This window comes from Eumetopias jubatus, unplaced genomic scaffold (assembly GCF_037043125.1).
Source record: "Eumetopias jubatus isolate StellerSeaLion01/CBP00866 unplaced genomic scaffold, mEumJub1_p1.0 scaffold_15, whole genome shotgun sequence".
Lineage (NCBI taxonomy): Eukaryota > Metazoa > Chordata > Mammalia > Carnivora > Otariidae > Eumetopias > Eumetopias jubatus.
In genome coordinates, this window is record NW_028274821.1 from 6,742,751 (window position 1) to 6,759,746 (window position 16,996).

General features: G+C 42.1%; 1 protein-coding gene across 2 annotated transcripts in view; it reads right to left on the bottom strand.

Moving 5' to 3' along the window:
* Positions 1-16,996, bottom strand: part of RCL1 (RNA terminal phosphate cyclase like 1) — a 62,430-nt gene that overhangs the window by 39,815 nt on the left and 5,619 nt on the right. For both annotated transcript variants that reach the window (XM_028117401.2, XM_028117402.1), the window contains exons 2-3: positions 3,683-3,754; positions 832-1,007 (exon numbers count right to left, since the gene is read on the bottom strand). In XM_028117401.2, coding sequence (XP_027973202.1) covers positions 832-1,007; positions 3,683-3,754 — 248 coding nt within the window. The remainder of the gene's footprint in view (positions 1-831; positions 1,008-3,682; positions 3,755-16,996) is intronic.

Consider the following 16,996-nt stretch of genomic DNA (forward strand, 5'->3'; position numbering starts at 1 on the left):
CCTAGATAGGCACTGAGACAGCTGTGGTGGTCACAGTGAAAATCCCACATGTATATTAAACTATCCTCCCCACACATGCAGGAAAATTAGGATGCTTAATAAGAAGGTTGCTGGGGCACCTGGGGGACTCAGTCGGTTAAGCGTCTGCCTTCAGCTCAGGTCGTGATCCCAGGGTCTAGGGATAGAGCCCTGCATTGGGCTCCCTGCTCAGTGGGGAGTCTGCTTCTCCCTCTCCCTCTGTTCTTCCCCACTGCTCATACTCTCTCTAATAAATAAAATCTTAAAAAAAAAAAAAAAAAAGCAGCTTGCTGGTGCCCACAAACTACCCAAGTTCATGTACACCTTTCCTGCCCTTGCCCTTTTTCTAAATCTGCAAACTCTTCTCGGGAGAAGAAAAGTCCTAAAAGTTATGGTTAAAACCTAAGTAAGTCAAGACTATGCTATAGCAATACCAAGGAGATATTATTTTCTGTCTAAAATTCTGGTCTGCTGTCTTGCAGCCACAGCCAACATATGACCTTATGATTCCACTCTCCAGCACTTGAGCCAACAGAGCCGTATTTCATGTCAACCGTGATGAGACTGCATGCATCTGTTCTGAAGGCTCTTAGACACGACAATGAAAGGCACCTTGATGAATGTTAACAATCATCACTGAATCTGATGATTGCAAGTCTTAGTTCATCTGCTTCCTAGAGTGATTAATGTCTACACCTCAAGGTAAATAACAAGACAAAGACACTCAGCAATAAACCTGCGTTTTATCAGGAACTTATTTCTCTAACGCTGGGTTGCCGCAAAAGACAACACTACTCACTACTCACTACTCACCGAAGGGTCAACCTGGTCATTGGTTACTCCTCGCAGAATGATTCTTAACGGGTGCTTCATAAATGGAGCCAGGCAAAGAAGACTCTCCAGGTAATAGCCAATGCTGCGAAGGACATTACAGTCATGTTCCACAGACCCACCATACAGGAGGCCAGGCTGGTAATACAACGTCGTTCCTTACACCGGAGGAAGAGCCACATTCAGCAGAAAACAAAGAAAAAGAAAACAAAACAAAAACAAAAACAGAAACAAAAAAGCACTAAGTGTCACAAAGGCAACAAAGGCGGTAAACCCCAAGGGGAAAGTCTGACAAGGGCATCCAAGAAGTTCAAAATGCCATTCCTAAGAGCCCACACTTCACTCCAAAAGCTGACTCATTACTGTCAAGCCCCTGTAACAGTAATAAACTGTGAGTGTAATTTAATAAACGGTAATAAACCCCTCCCTAAGCATCTGAGTTGCCAAAGTCATGGCAGGGCACAGAGGAGAGATCCTAACAGGCGCTCTGGTCTTCCAACAGCACACTCTGCCTGTGGGTGGGGGGCTTTACAAATGACGTGCTGAAACCATCACACCAGCAACCAGCTTCTTCGGGGCCCTTGAAATGAGATTTCCCATGAACAGCACTCACCAACAGGCTTCCTAAAGAAGACAAGTACTTGATGGCACTTAATTCTGTCAATAGTAGCTGTTTTAATTTAATAGCAACAAACAAAAAGATCTAAAATTACTGAACAGCTTTAGTAGAAGCTCTATTATTTTTATTCACTCTTTCTCATATTTGTATCATCCAAAAAGTTTCTTACTGGGTGTATGCATTAGGGGGAAAAGCAAAGTAAAATATTCTAGATTACTGGGGTGGGGGGTGGCGCATAAATGGGTGAACAAGGGATTGTTGCTGCTCGAAATCTTTTGCCACTGTCTTCTGGCATAATTTACCAATAAATTTAACGTTAGAGGAAAGAGATCTAGGCTTGGTCACTCAAAAGGAAAGCAGCTCTTTGGAGTTATATAAAATAAAAAAATTAATATAAAATAAAAAAAGAAAAAATTTATGTAAAATTAAAAAAAAAAAAGACTATATCATCACTAAAGTCTGCAAATCTGTGGCCTGCAAATTAACCAAGTGAGAAATTGGTCAGATCATCAGAATGAAGGCTTCTACTCTGGTGGGGCAGGGTGCATGAGGTAGAAGCACTATCATGTAAAATGTCTTACTTCCCAAGTTAAGCTGCAGGTATGACCAGAAAAGAATTATGAACCCTCTGAATCCCCGATAAAAACTGCTGAAAAAACAATTTTTTAAATTTAAAATCTTTTTCAGATCTCCAGCAATTTCAAAGTCAGTCAGTCAAGGAAGACTCGAGGAATCGTAGGTTGCAAAGGGCATCTGAAGTCTCATTCCTGAAACTTTTTTTTTTGGAAAGATTTTATTTATTTATTTGACAGAGAGAGAGAGAGAGAGACAGCAAGAGAGAGAACACAAGCAGGGGGAGTGGGAGAGGGAGAAGCAGGCTCCCCACTGAGCAGGGAGCCCGATGTGAGGCTCGATCCCAGGACCCTGAGAGATCATGACCTGAGCTGAAGGCAGACACTTAACGACCGAGCTACCCAGGTGCCCCTCATGCCTGAAACTTGTTCTCTGTAGGGTAGGGCCAAATGCAGCTACGGATCAATGAGTCTCATGTGATGTAGGGGCCACTTATTAGGCCAACCTTGTGTTCTTTCTTAAGACAGCCAACGAAGGAGGAAGTGCACAGTTTCCTTTGTGGACTATCTGTGCACAGGTGAATAGTTCATGGAGCCAGCCAAACAGTGTTTGCCATGGTTTCCCATACAAGGTCGAGAAAAGAGTTTCTAAGAGCTAACAAACAAACAGCTAGAAAACAACCTAAATGTTTATCAGTAGGGAGCAGTTAAATAAATTATCATGCCTCCATACAACAGACTACTCTACTAGGCCCACTGAAATATTGAGATGGGCCTGCATGTGCCCGGCAGGGAAAGTTCTGAGACATCTGTGATAGTGAAGAAAAGCTGCTGCGGAGCAACATGAAGAGCGTGACCTTGCTGGCAGCGTGAGATACAGAAGCGTCCATGCAAGCAAAGGCATGTAACGGAGACCAGGGCACGCACCCCAGGCTGTGCCCGTGGCTGCCCCTAGGGGAGGGAACAGAAGAAGAAACAGGTGAAGGGATTTGCACATCTTTTGTATACACTTATGCATACTTACTTTTTTTAAGTTTTTTTTTTTTATTTGAGAGAGAGAGAGAGAGAGAGAGAACGTGCATGTGGGGGCTAGGCAGAGGGCGGAGGGAGAGGAAGAGGGAAAGAATGCCAAGCGGACTCTGTACTGAGCATGGAGCCTGATTCCAGGGCTTGATCTCATAACCCCAAGATCATGACCTAAGCCAAAACCAAAAGCTGGACACTCAACTGACTGAGCCACCCAAGCGCCCCGTGCATACTTATTTTAAAAGAAAAAATTTTAAAAAAATAAAATTCAGCATATACGACTACCTCACAAAGTTTGCTGTGAAATTTTATTGTGACAAAATAAATAAACGGACTTTGAAAAGTTATGCATAAATCTTAGGTGTAAAGTACTTTTGTTGTTGAAAAAGGAGGTGCTTATTTGTTGATCTGAAATTTCCAGCTTTCTAACTTCTTTAAATCAAGTGTACGCCCCTTATATTGGCAGATTTCACATACATCTCCGCACAACTCTATCACAGACAGGAAACTGGCTCTTTGTACCCGAGTATTTATATGGTCAAAAGGCATGAGAAGTAGAGGAATATTTAAGTAGTACATGTGGGTGCTTTCAGGAACGGGAAGAAAGAGAGCTTACCTGTTTGGTTTATTTCAATCCGAGAACCATTAGTTATTTTGTCCAACAGCCTTATGAAGCTGGCTTCAAAGTCTGTGGGGAAAAGAGAAAACAGACTGGCTTCATGTCAGGTCACCATTTCCAGAGCTGTGGTGGAAGGTACGTGACTCCCTGCGTCACGCCCAGGTTCCTGTGATGACCAGGGAGGGACCACTGGCTGAGGGCACTAAAGCAGCTGAATAGCACCGGCTAGCACACATTTGTTTGGTGGGACTATCGGAAACAATTCACCTTTCATATCCCACAACAGCAACTCTACCAGCAATCTAGTGGGATATTAATTTCAGCAGCCTAACACCCATGTAAAGACCTGCTCTTCTGACCTCAGGGGTGCACACCAAATAAGGGAGAAACAGCAGAGAGTAGGGAAGCGTTTTAAAGTCAATTTCTTATTTGTTCCAGAATACATGAGGGCAGATGAAATTGCAGGTCACTTCTCAGTCTCAGAAGCAGTAAGAGGTCACTGTCTCCCCCACTCAACTCTGTCCCTTTCTCCCTTCTGCCACCCTACTCATCTAGAGCTATCTAACCAGTTCCATTTTTAATTTCATTACAAAGGTGCTTGAATGTACAGTATTACTACCACCTTCTTCTTAACACATGAAAACAGACTGGAAGAAAAACACCACATGTTAATGAATGGATTTCTCTTCATGGTAGGACTTGGGACTTTACATTAGTTTAACTTTCTTATTTAAATTCTCATGTATAAATTTACTTCAATTCCTTTTACAGACAGATTGTTATCCAAAAAACGTAAAAGATGGTCATTATCAAAAGGGGAGGGTAGAAAGGGAGGAAATGGATTTTCAATGTGAACTATGAGAGGAGGAAGAGAGAAGATTCAGGCAGGAGAATATGTCCTGTGGCCTTCCCTTGAGTGGATCTCACACACACACTCACACACACTCACGCTCACTCCCTCCCTCTCCAGCGTCAACCTCTTGCCCGTGAACAAGGGCAGGAAGAGCAGCTCTCCCGCACCAAAGGCATGGTGACCACGTGGTGATTTAGGCAGTTTCCACCCCTGTAAGAAACTAGCAGAATTTTCAAGCTCAGAGAGCAGCAGTCACCTGAACTGATCCCAGAGGGCGAGCACATCAACTAAGCAATGCTCATCCACCTGTTCCGTTACTGAACGCTGCCCCACAACTCCTGTCCCGGTAGATGCTGCAATCTGGACAGAGAGCCTGGGCTAGAAGTCAGAGGAAATCCAGTAAGTTCCAAAACCAGGAAAAGCGGCTACTTCCAGCAGGTGCGCATTAAAGCCTCCCATGCAGCCAGACTCTTGCCTAATCCTCAAAGCCCCGCGGCAGGGAGTGCCGTTCCCATTTTATAGAAGGCTGAGGCCCGAGAATGAGACTGGCAAGTGACAGAGCCGGGGGCTGAGGCCAAGCCCCAGCTTCTCCGGAGTCCACGCTCCTAACCACACCACCACACCAGTGTGCCGAACTCCATTTAATCCCTCAGCGTCAACCACCTCCTCTAGAAAATCATGGAACCTTTTAACTGCAGGCAGAGTGATCTACTGCAGGATCCTGCAGACCATTTAATGGATCCCCAATCAACATTTACTTTTAATGAAATTAGAGCAGAATAAACAATGTCAGAGTTAACCCTACATAGGGCACTGTTCGTCAATCCTCAGCGGGCTTTACAATTATCTGTATATGTACTTGGTTGTGGTGTTAAGTAGCATCACCAAAGTTTGAAAATAAATCAACTACAAAATTGTTTCCATGGCCTCTTAATATAGAATATTCTGTTTTTAAAAAAACCAGGCATGATCCAACCCACAGTGCCACTTTCCACCTATCTTTCTAGCAAATGCAATGGGCTCTGCACAGAAAAAGGAAAACTCTTGAGGTGGCTAAAGGGGAGAAAGGAACAGACATTTATGAATAAAGTCCACGATTAAACTCCATAGCTTTTACAGATTAGGGGGAAAAAAAGCAAAAACAAAAAGAAAGCATAACGTTAGAATTTTTTTTCTTCTGCAATCCACAGGGGCACTTAAGCATGAACACAGTTAGTTAAAAATGCCCAGCAGAGGAACAGGGCCAGGAACAGAATGGGCACATAAAGAGACCTCCAGGCTGGACCATCCCCTGGTCACAGCAAATGGGTGATTCAGAAGCAATACTTCAAAGAACCAAACAGAGCTAGTTCCGGAATCCTGGCAACAGTGAAGATAGAGCTCCATCACATGGTATGAAAAAGATCTCAAGTTCACCTAATAATAGTAAGACTGATGTCCCCAAACTTCATTAAGACAAGATGTGTAGGATTCCTTACCTTTTCACTTCCCACACATCCTCTTTGACTCTGCCTCAAGACTGCTCTTGGGGATACAGAAGTTCAGATATCTAAAAACACTGGGGAAAAACATCCAAAACCAGGCACAATTTTACTGCACTGTTTGGGAATACATAACTAGGTCATAAAGCTATAAATGCAATTAACACAAATACTGTACTGGTCAGGAAAGCGGCTACCAGCAGGGGTAGAGGAGGGAACCGTGCCGGGAAGACGCCCCGTAGGTGCAACAGTGTTCTATTTCTTGACTTGGATGGGGTCACACGGGTGTTCATTTTATAATCTTTTAAGCACTACTTTTATGTTTCATTGCATTTTTTATGTTATTATATTTGACATTTTTTAGAAGTTTATACTATTAGGACCTTCAATCTCAGAATTCCTTAAATACTGCCTCTGATACCTAATGCACTCCACTCCCCTCCTCAGCCCCTCAAGAGGTGAGCTCATCACTTCTTTAAAGGGGCCAGTAACTCTGTAACACAATGCCTGACCCATTCCTCACTAAGAAAGGCAAACTGTCTCAAGGGCAGTGAGGGAAAGAATACAAGCTAAAGACCTACACTTTTTTTAAAATTTTTTATTGTTACGTTAATCACCATAAATTACATCATTAGTTTTGGATGTAGTGTTCCATGATTCATTGTTTGTGCATAACACCCAGTGCTCCACGCAGAACGTGCCCTCTTTCATACCCATCACTGGGCTAACCCATCCCCCCACCCCCCTCCCCTCTAGAACCCTCAGTTTGTTTCTCAGAGTCCATAGTCTCTCATGGTTCATCTCCCCCTCCGATTTCCGCCCCCTTCATTCTTCCCCTCCTGCTAGCTTCTTTTTTTTTCTTAACATATATTGCATTATTTGTTTCAGAGGTACAGATCTGTGATTCAACAGTCTTGCACAATTCACAGCGCTCACCATACCACATACCCTCCCCAATATCTATCACCCAGCCACCCCATCCCTCCCACCCCCCACCACTCCAGCAACCCTCAGATTGTTTCCTGAGATTAAGAATTCCTCTATCAGTGAGGTCATAGGATACATGTCTTTCTCTGATTGACTTATTTCACTCAGCATAACACCCTCCAGTTCCATCCACGTCGTTGCAAATGGCAAGATCTCATTCCTTTGGATGGCTGCATAATATTCCATTGTGTATATATACCAGTTCTTCTTTATCCATTCATCTGTCGATGGGCATCTTGGCTCTTTCCACAGTTTGGCTATTGTGGACATTGCTGCTATAAACATTGGGTTGCATATACCCCTTCGGATCCCTACATTTGTATCTTTGGGGTGAATACCCAGTAGTGCAATTGCTGGATCATATGGTAGCTCTATTTTCAACTGTTTGAGGAACCTCCATACTGTTTTCCAGGGTGGTTGCACCAACTTGCATTCCCACCAACAGTGTAGGAGGGTTCCCCTTTCTCCGCATCCCCGCCAACATCTGTCGTTTCCTGACTTGTTAATTTTAGCCATTCTGACTGGTGTGAGGTGGTATCTCATTGGGGTTTTGATTTGGGTTTCCCTGATATCAAGCGATGTTGAGCACTTTTTCATGTAAGACCTACACTTTTAAACAAGGAGCAAATCTCAATCAATACAGTTTCAACTTAAAAGTATCATAACAATTTAAATATCTAGAAACAGTAACTGTGCTAAAATAAATTTCTAATATTATATACATGTCACATATAATATAAATGTTAGATGTATACATATTGGATATATATCAGAACACTCTGCAGCCTTAAAATTAATAAGGAGAATTTTTATGAACTGATATAAGTCACCTCCATGATACGCTGAGTGAAAAAAAGTAAGATGCCGCTGGCCATTTATGTGAAAAAAAGAAAACGTGCATACGTATTTGCTTATTTATGAAAAAAAGAGTCCTGGGAAGAAGCACAACAAACTAGTAACACTGACTGCCTCACAGGGAAGGGAGGGTGGAGAAGACAGAGACACACTGTGTAAACCCTCTTCGCTTCCTCTGATTTCACACCATGCGTATGTTTTTTAAAATACATAAAATTTAAATTAAAAAATACAAATAAAGGTACTGTAACACAATTTTTTTTAAAGATTTTATTTATTTATTTATTTATTTATTTATTTGTTTGACAGAGAGAGAGAGAGTAGAAGCAGGGGGAGGAGCAGGCAGAAGGAGAAGGAGAAGCAGACTCCCCGCTGAGCAGGGAGCCCGATGTGGGACTCGATCCCAGGACCCTGGGATCACGACCTGAGTCGAAGGCAGATAGATGCCCAACCGACTGAGCCACCCAGGCGCCCCGTCTATAACACAATTTAAATAGCAAATAAAACTGCTCTCATTAAATAGCCTATGAAAGATCTTTATAATACTATACAGCCATTAAAAATATTTTTAAATAATTAATTACATGAGGAAATGCTCACATTAAGGAAAAAATATAAAATATATACAATGTGGGGCGCCTGGGTGGCTCAGTTGGTTAAGCGACTGCCTTCGGCTCAGGTCATGATCCTGGAGTCCCTGGATCGAGTCCCGCATCGGGCTCCCCGCTCAGCGGGGAGTCTGCTTCTCCCTCTGACCCTCCCCCCTCTCATGTGCTCTCTCTCTCTCATTCTCTCTCTCAAATAAATAAATAAAATCTTTAAAAAAAAAAATGAAAAAAAAATATATACAATGTGATTTCAATTTCTTTAGAGAAGTACCTAAAAAATAAGAAAACAAGCCATTAATACATGAAATTAGAAATCATTCTGGGACGCCTGGGTGGCATCTGCCTTCAGCTCAGGTCATGATCCCAGGGTCCTGGAATTGAGTCCCGCATCAGACTCCTCGATCAGCAGGGAGCCTGCTTCTCCCTCTGCCTGCCACTGCCCCTGCTTGTGCTCAGTCAATCTCTCCCTCTCTCTTTCTCTGACAAATAAATAAAATCTTAAAAAAAATCATTCTTATCCTCATTAAATCCCACAAGGTAGATATTATAAACACATACACAATTCTCAGAATAAATTAAAAGATGTCCATTCACTTGGAAATATGCATAAAACATACACATATCTTATGTATAATATGTAATTACACATGTGATTCATAAATTATATTTTAACTGAAACATGTAACATCTTTCCTAAACTGTCAACACGTCAAGAAAAAACTACAGAACATACTAAAATATTTTAAGCAGAAATATCAATTTTACCAGAATACACAGCAGTCAACCAAAAAAAAAAAAAATTTACCACTCTAAATACCTTAGTAATTAAAAAAATAAAACAAAAGCAAGAGCAAAATGAACTGAGATTTTAGAAATGGAATAGAATTACAAGCCAAAAAGTAAATGAAAAAATAATCACAACAGAGATTTAAAAAATGGAAAATATACAGAAAAAAAAATCAAGCTAATTCATTTAAAAAATACAACACAGATCAACAGTCTCATTCATCTGTACAAGGAAAGAAAATGTAAGCTAATAATAAATAACATAATTAATAAAAGATTATGAGCTTTTGTGATGAACTATTCTCTGGTATTTACTAATACATTTGGAATTAATATAACTATGTAAAAAGATGATAAATTAAACAAATAAAACAAACAAAAAGATACAAAAAGGAGAAACCCAAAACTAAGAGAATGAGAAAATTTATCAATAAACTGAAAAGAGGGGGAGCCTGGGTGGCTCAGTCAGTTAAGCGACTGCCTTCAGCTCAGGTCATGATCCCAGGGTCCTGGGACAGAACCCAGCATCGGGCTCCCTGCTCAGCGGGGAGTCTGCTTCTCCCTCTCCTCCCCGCTCCTGCTCTCTGTCGCTATCTCTGCTCTCTCTCTCTCTCAAATAAAAATCTTCAAAAAAACTGAGAAGGGCACTGATGAAGTTGCTGAAAAATTTTTTCCCAACATTCAAAGGAAAAATTCTTCTATTACATATTCCAAAGAATATATATATATTATGTAACAACAAAAGCATGAAGAGATGTCTTCAAATGCAGAATAGTTAAGAGCATCACATGCAAGAAATAAAAAATAAATCTCAGGAAACAAACTGAGGGTTGCTGGAGTGGTGGGGGGGTGGGAGGGATGGGGTGGCTGGGTGATAGACATTGGGGAGGGTATGTGCTATGGTGAGCGCTGTGAATTGTGCAAGACTGATGAATCACAGACCTGTACCTCTGAAACAAATAATGCAACATATGTTAAGAAAAAAAAAAAGAAGACAGTAGGAAGGGAAAAATGAAGGGGAGTAAATCAGAGGGGGAGACAAACCATGAGAGACTATGGACTCTGAGAAACAAACTGAGGGTTCTAGAGGGGAGGGGGGTGGGGGATGGGTTGGCCTGGTGATAGGTATTAAAGAGGGCACATTCTGCGTGGAGCACTGGGTGTTATGCACAAACAATGAATCATGGAACACTACATCCAAAACTAATGATGTGATGTATGGTGACTAACATAACATAAAAAAAAAAAATGGACATAAAAAATAAATAAATAAATTGAGTTTAATAAAAAAATAAAAATAAATGACAAATTTCCCAAAAAAATAAAAAATAAAAATAAATAAATTACAAACTAACTTCATTTAATGAGAAATGAAATATCCCCACAGAAAACCTTAGAAAAGAGCCCATAACACATTTTTCAACTATCCACTACGGTTAAGAAGAGGGCCTCCCAGGAAAGGGCTGCGTGTAAGGCACAAGGAAGATGACAATATTATTAAATACAAAAACAGGGGGTGGGGGGGAATCAAGTAACTAGCTTGACTGCTACTGAAAAGGCATCTGAGAAAATTCAGCATCTATTTTTTAGTAAAATTCTGTTTTAAAAGTATGAAGAATGAATTCATTGTAACAGAGTTTACATATAAAACAGAAGCCTCTGTCTGGTGCATGGGTGGCTCAGTTGTTTCGCGTCTGCCTTCGGCTCAGGTCATGATCCCAGGGCCCTGGGACTGACCCCCGTGTCAGGCTCCTTGCTCAGCGGGGAGCCTGCTTCTCGCTCTCCCTCTGCCTGCCGCTCCCCCTGGTTCCCCCTGCTTGTGCTCCCTCTGTGTCAAATAAATAAATAAAATCTTTTAAAAGTAAATAAAAATAAAAACAGAAGTCTTAGGTGGTGCCTGGGTGGCTCAGTGAGTTAAGCATCTGCCTCTGGCTCAGGTCATGATCCCAGGGTCCTGAGATTGAATCCCATGTCGGGCTCTCTGTTCAGCAAGGAGTCTGCTTCTCCCTCTTCCTCTGCTCGTGTGCTCTCTTTCTCTCCCAAATAAGTAAAATCTTAAAAATAAATAAATAAAAAAGCAAGAGAAGCCTTAGAAGTTCCAGGAGAACGTCTTCATTGGTCTTGGGGTAGACCAAGATTTCTTTAAAAAGACAGAAAAATTTATAAATTGGACTACATTAAAAGAAGTATCTATTGCTCATCAAAAGAAACCATTAAGCGCGAAAAAACAAGTCAGAGTATAACTAGATATTTACAATACCTTAACAGAGAATTGTGCCATATTAATAAAACATAATAGCATGCTACAGCAATGAACACCAGCTACTGCCTCTCCAACAGAGATGACTCTTACAAACACGAAAGACAGCAAAGAAACCAGACACACACACAAAATACATACTCTATAATTCCACTTATATAAATTACGGTTAATGTTTCAGAAATGCAATGAATGGTGTAAAAAGTCAACTTATTATTTACATTGGGAGTGGGAGAAAATGGTGTGATGGCACAAGCATGGAAGGGTTTTAGGGTTGCTGGTCATGTTTTATTTCTTGGCCTGGGTAGCATTCCACTTTGTAAATTCATCAAGCTATCCATTTATGGTCTGTGCCTTTTTTTTTTTAGAGGGGGGGAAGGGACAGAGAGAATCTTAAGCAGGCTCCACCCCCAGCAGAGAGCCCAACACCTGGATCCCATGACCCTGAGATCATGACCTGAGCCAAAATTAAGACTCAGCCATTAAACTAACTGACCCATCCAGGCACCGGGGTCTGTGCACTTTTCTTAATATGTAGTATTCTCTCCTAAAAGTTTATTTTTTAAAAATAAAAATCAAGGGGCGCCTGGCTGGCTCAGTCAGTTGAGCGACCAACTCTTGGTTTTGGCTCAGGTCCTGATCTCAGGGTCGTGAGACTGAGCAACCACGGGCTCCGTGCTCAGCGGGGAGTCTGCTTGAGATTCTCTCCCTCTGCCCCCCACCACCCCTCGCCCCTGGCTCACACGCGTGCTCTCTCTCAGATGAATAAATAAATCTTTAAAAAATAATAAACAAAAATCAAATTCAAAGAAAGAGTACCTTTAAAAATTATGAAAAAAGCAAAGAAACCCAATCATCTCTCCAATTTGCCATACTACAAATGCCATTAAATATATCTCAAAAAAAAAAAAAGTGTCAATACAAGGAAGAAGTAGCAATTAAGGGAAAGGATATCTTACCAATTAAGCAAGAGGATTTCACATACTTTGATTTTACCCCACATTTTAAAAAAAGCATAGTCTTTGACCCAGCAATTCCACATCTAGTACTCTATCCTGTAGAAATAGAAGTACGCTAGGATATATGTACAAAAATTTTTACTGCTGCTTTATTTGTAATAACAAACACTGAAGATTACTTTTTTTGTCCCATGCCTTCAAATGTTCCCAGATATTTTGCTGTGCTTATATAAAAACCTATAAAAGAAATAAAATCAACAAAGGGAAATTTAATTCTCTGATTTATGCTACTTTATGACCTTTCAAGTTTCCTATTTGTATACAAATTTTTCAGTTCTAGTATTTTTCTTTATAAACGCACTGGGAAGAAAAGTCATACAATCACATCAATTGGTGTAGAGTAGGCATCTGACAAAATACAACTCATTCATAATAATAAAAAAAAACCTCCAGAAAAATAGGAACAGAAGGGAACTTTCTCACTGATGAAAGCATCTGGAAAAAAAAAAAAAAAAACCATACAGCTAAAACTACACTTAGCGCCAAAACACTGGACGCTTTCCCCCTAAGAGAAGGAACAAGGCAAGGCAGTTTGTTCTCATCACATACTTAACATGGTGCTAGAAGTTCCAGCCAGTGCAGCAAGGAGAGGGAAATACAAGGTATAAAGTTTAGAAAGAAGAAATAATATTATTCCTTCTTGCAGGTGACATGTTTATCTACACAGAGAATCCCAAAGAATGTACAAAAGACACCTAGAGCTAACAAATAAATTCAGCATGGTCAGAGGATAAACATCTTCCCAAAAATGAACGGTATTTCTATATACTAGCATTGAACACACGGAGACTGACATTAAAAATACTGTGTCATTGAAAACTGCTCTGACAATTGCTCGAAAAAGTAAAATATTTACTTGTAAATCTAACAAAATGTTTATAGGACTTGCATGCTAGAAACTACACAATGCTGGTGAAAGAAAGCAAAGATCTAAATAAATGGAGAGAGATACTATGTTTATGGATTAAAAGACTCAGTAAAGATGACAATTCTCCCCAAACTGACATAGAGGTGTAACACAGTTCCTGTCAAAATCTTAACAAGATTTTTGTTTAGATAAGGACAAGATTATTCTAAAATTTATATGGACGGCAAAGGAACCAGGATAGCTAAAACAATCCCAAAAAGTGAGAATAAAGCTGGAGGTATCAGTCTACACGATCTTAGGCACAGTAATCAAGTATACATGGTCCTGGCAAGGGGACAGACATATAGATCAGTGGAACCAAATAAAGGTCCCAGAAAGAGAGCCACACAAATGTGCCCAACTGATGTTTTACAAAGATACAAAAGCAATTCAATGGAAGAAAGATAGCCCTTTCAACAAACGGTGCTGGAGCAATTGAACATCCATAAGCAAAAAAAAAAGAAAGAAAGAAAGAAACTCAACCTAAGTTTTAAACCTCACACAAAAATCAAACATAAAACTATGAAACCTTTAGAAAAAAAACATTGAAAATCTTCGAGATCTAGAATAGGCAAAGAGATCTTAGACTCAACACCAAAAGCACAAGCCATAAAAGACAAAGTTGATAAATTTTATCTTTTTAAAAGTAAAATCTTTTGCTCTGCAAAAGACCATGTTAAGAGAATGACGAGACTGGGGGCGCCTGGCTGGCTCTGTTGGTGGAGCAGGCGACTCTTGATCTCAGGGTCATGAGTTCAAGCCCCATGTTGGGCGTGGAGCTTACTTAAGAGAGAGAGAGAATGAAAGACAAGCTATGGACAGGGACACAATATCAGCCATCCACATATCTGACAAAGGACCGGAACACGTAAAGAACTCTCAAAACATAAGCTTAAAAACAAATTAGTTGGCAATGAACAAAAGATGTCGGAGGAGGCCATGCTGATGGCAAATAGGCAGAGGGAAGGATGTTGGCCATCATCAGCCATTAGGAATACGCAAATTAAACAAGACTGTACAACCAGAACGGCTAAAACCAGAAACCCCAAGCGCCGCGGCCGGAGGGCGCAAGGAGGAGCGCAGGCGCAGCACAAGGTACAGAGGCTGCGAGCCCAGAGGAGGCGCCCCCAGCCCAGGGCTGGTCCTTCGTGGAGTCCTTCCTCCCGCCTCTCAACGTGCTCGCCCTACTCCGGCTCCTCGGGGCCCCTCCGGTGACGGCCACCTGCTGCAGGCCGAGGGCCGCCTTCCCAGCTGTGGCTTGTCTGCGCTTCCTGCGCCCATCCCGGCCACCCTGCGTAGAGGCCTGGGTCGGGCCCGGGCTGCCCTGGACACTGTCCCTGCCTGGTCCCGGCCCGGTCCCGGTCCGTCCGCGGCAGCGCGGCGGTGGCAGCTGCCCCGTCTGGCCTGCAGCTCCTTGCAGGGAGGGCTGCCACTCACGGCACAAGGGGGCCACAGGCTCTGTCCTCTCCCGGGGGACAGAAGAGCACTCCTGAGTTTTCTGATCATCCTCTGAAACCAGGTCACACTCGCCGGTGCTCTGGTGGGAGTTCACCGCCTCCTCCCTCTTCTTTCTGAAGGCCATCGGCGGCCTTCACATCAATAGCATCACCCAACCCTGGCGACAACCAAGGAAATGTTAACCCGTCCACCCAAATCTGAGAACATCAGTTCTACAAGAAAGTGTGATCAAGATGGGATTTTTCCAACATGTGACCTCTGGTGGGGACAGGGGTGGGACAATGACCTTGAGCTGCTGCCTCTTAGCCAACAACCTCTGGGGATCATCCAGAAACAGCCCGGCGGACTCTGCAGCTGGTCTGCAGGGCCAGAGGCCAGGAGGGTGCCTCAGTGCCACCAGCTGCACAGGCTTAGCCAAGTTATTAAAATGTTGATTTTAGAAGAAGTAACACATTTTAAAACCCTTGGGGGAAAAAACAGCGACAACACCAAATGCTGGCAAGGGTGCAGAGAACCTGAATCACTTACACATTGCTGGTGGGAATATAAAATCCTAAGGCCACACTGGAAAACACTTTGGCAGTGTCCTAAGTATGCAAACTCCCATACAGCCCAGCGGCTATACTCCTGGGCATTTATCCCAGGCAAAGACTTATGTTCACATAAAAACCTGTACACAAATGTTTATAACAGCTTTATTCATAATGGCCAAAAAACTGGAAACAATCGGATGTCTTTCAACAGGTGAATGGTTAAAAAAAACTGATACTTTCATACCATGGAATACTGTTCAGCAATAAAAAGGAACAATCCTGAAAAACAACTTAAATCTTCAGAGGATCATGCTGAGTGAAAAACGCCCACCACAAAAGGTTACTTACTATATGATTCCACTTATATTCTTCGAATGACAAAATTATAGGAATGGAGAACAGATTAGTGATTGCCAAGGGTTAAGGAGTTGGTGGGGCAAGAAGATGGTGTGGCTGAGAAAGGGCAACCTGAGGAATCCTTGTGGTAATAGCAATGCTCAATACCTTCACTCTTATCCCTGTCCATTTCCTGGCTATGATATGGTACTACAGCTTTCCCAGATGTTCCATGTGGGGGAAATCGGGTGAAGTCTAGACAGGATCTCTCAGTATTATTTATGACAACTGCATGTGAATCCATAACTATCTCAAAATTAAAAAGCTTACTTTAAAAAAAAAAAGATGGTGCACAGTTCCATCTGGAATAGCATTTTACAGCTTCCAAGCAACAGCAGATCTGAAAGCAGACGATTAGGATTCCTGGCATTTGTCTTTCAAAGATGAGTATCTCGGGGCGCCTGGGTGGCTCAGCCGTTAAGCATCTGCCTTCGGCTCAGGTCATGATCCCAGGGTCCTGGGATCGAGCCCTGCATTGGGCTCCCTGCTCCGTGGGAAGCCCGCTTCTCCCTCTCCCACTCCCCCTGCTTGTGTTCCCTCTCTCACTGTGTCTCTCTCCGTCGAATAAATAAATAAAATCTTAAAAAAGATTAGTATCTCATTTTGGGCACCCAATAATCGACATGTGACAGCAAACCAACAGTCAACAGAGGCACAAGAGGGTAGGTTCCCAAACCACAAGACAATAGTCAATCAACTATCCTTAGTAATCAGGCTTCCCCAACTCTAGTTTCTAATTAGTAACTCTGAGTCTCAGACCATACTAAAACAAAATACAGGTGCATCCATGTGGTATAGTAAGAAATGTATTTGGTCTTTGTCCCCGATTCCTGGCACAGAGCTCCTAAAACCCTTGGAAGTTCCAAAATAATAGGAGTGTCTCCTAAAATTTATTCATAAGGAGCCCCCTTTGAGTACACTTGAATTTATGCTGATGAGGTGACTTAGGATGGGGCCCCTACACAACCTCAGGATGAGGCTGGTCACCAGAAACACCATGTCATTAGAGGGTTGGAACTTTAAGCCCTACCTGCTGGCCTTGAGGGAAGAGGAGGCTGCCTGGAGATTAAACCCTATTAAAACTCTTGCACAAGGAGAGAACTTCCAGGCTGATGAATGAACACAGGTGCTGGAAGGGTGGTGCACACCCTGGTTCCAGAGGGCAGAA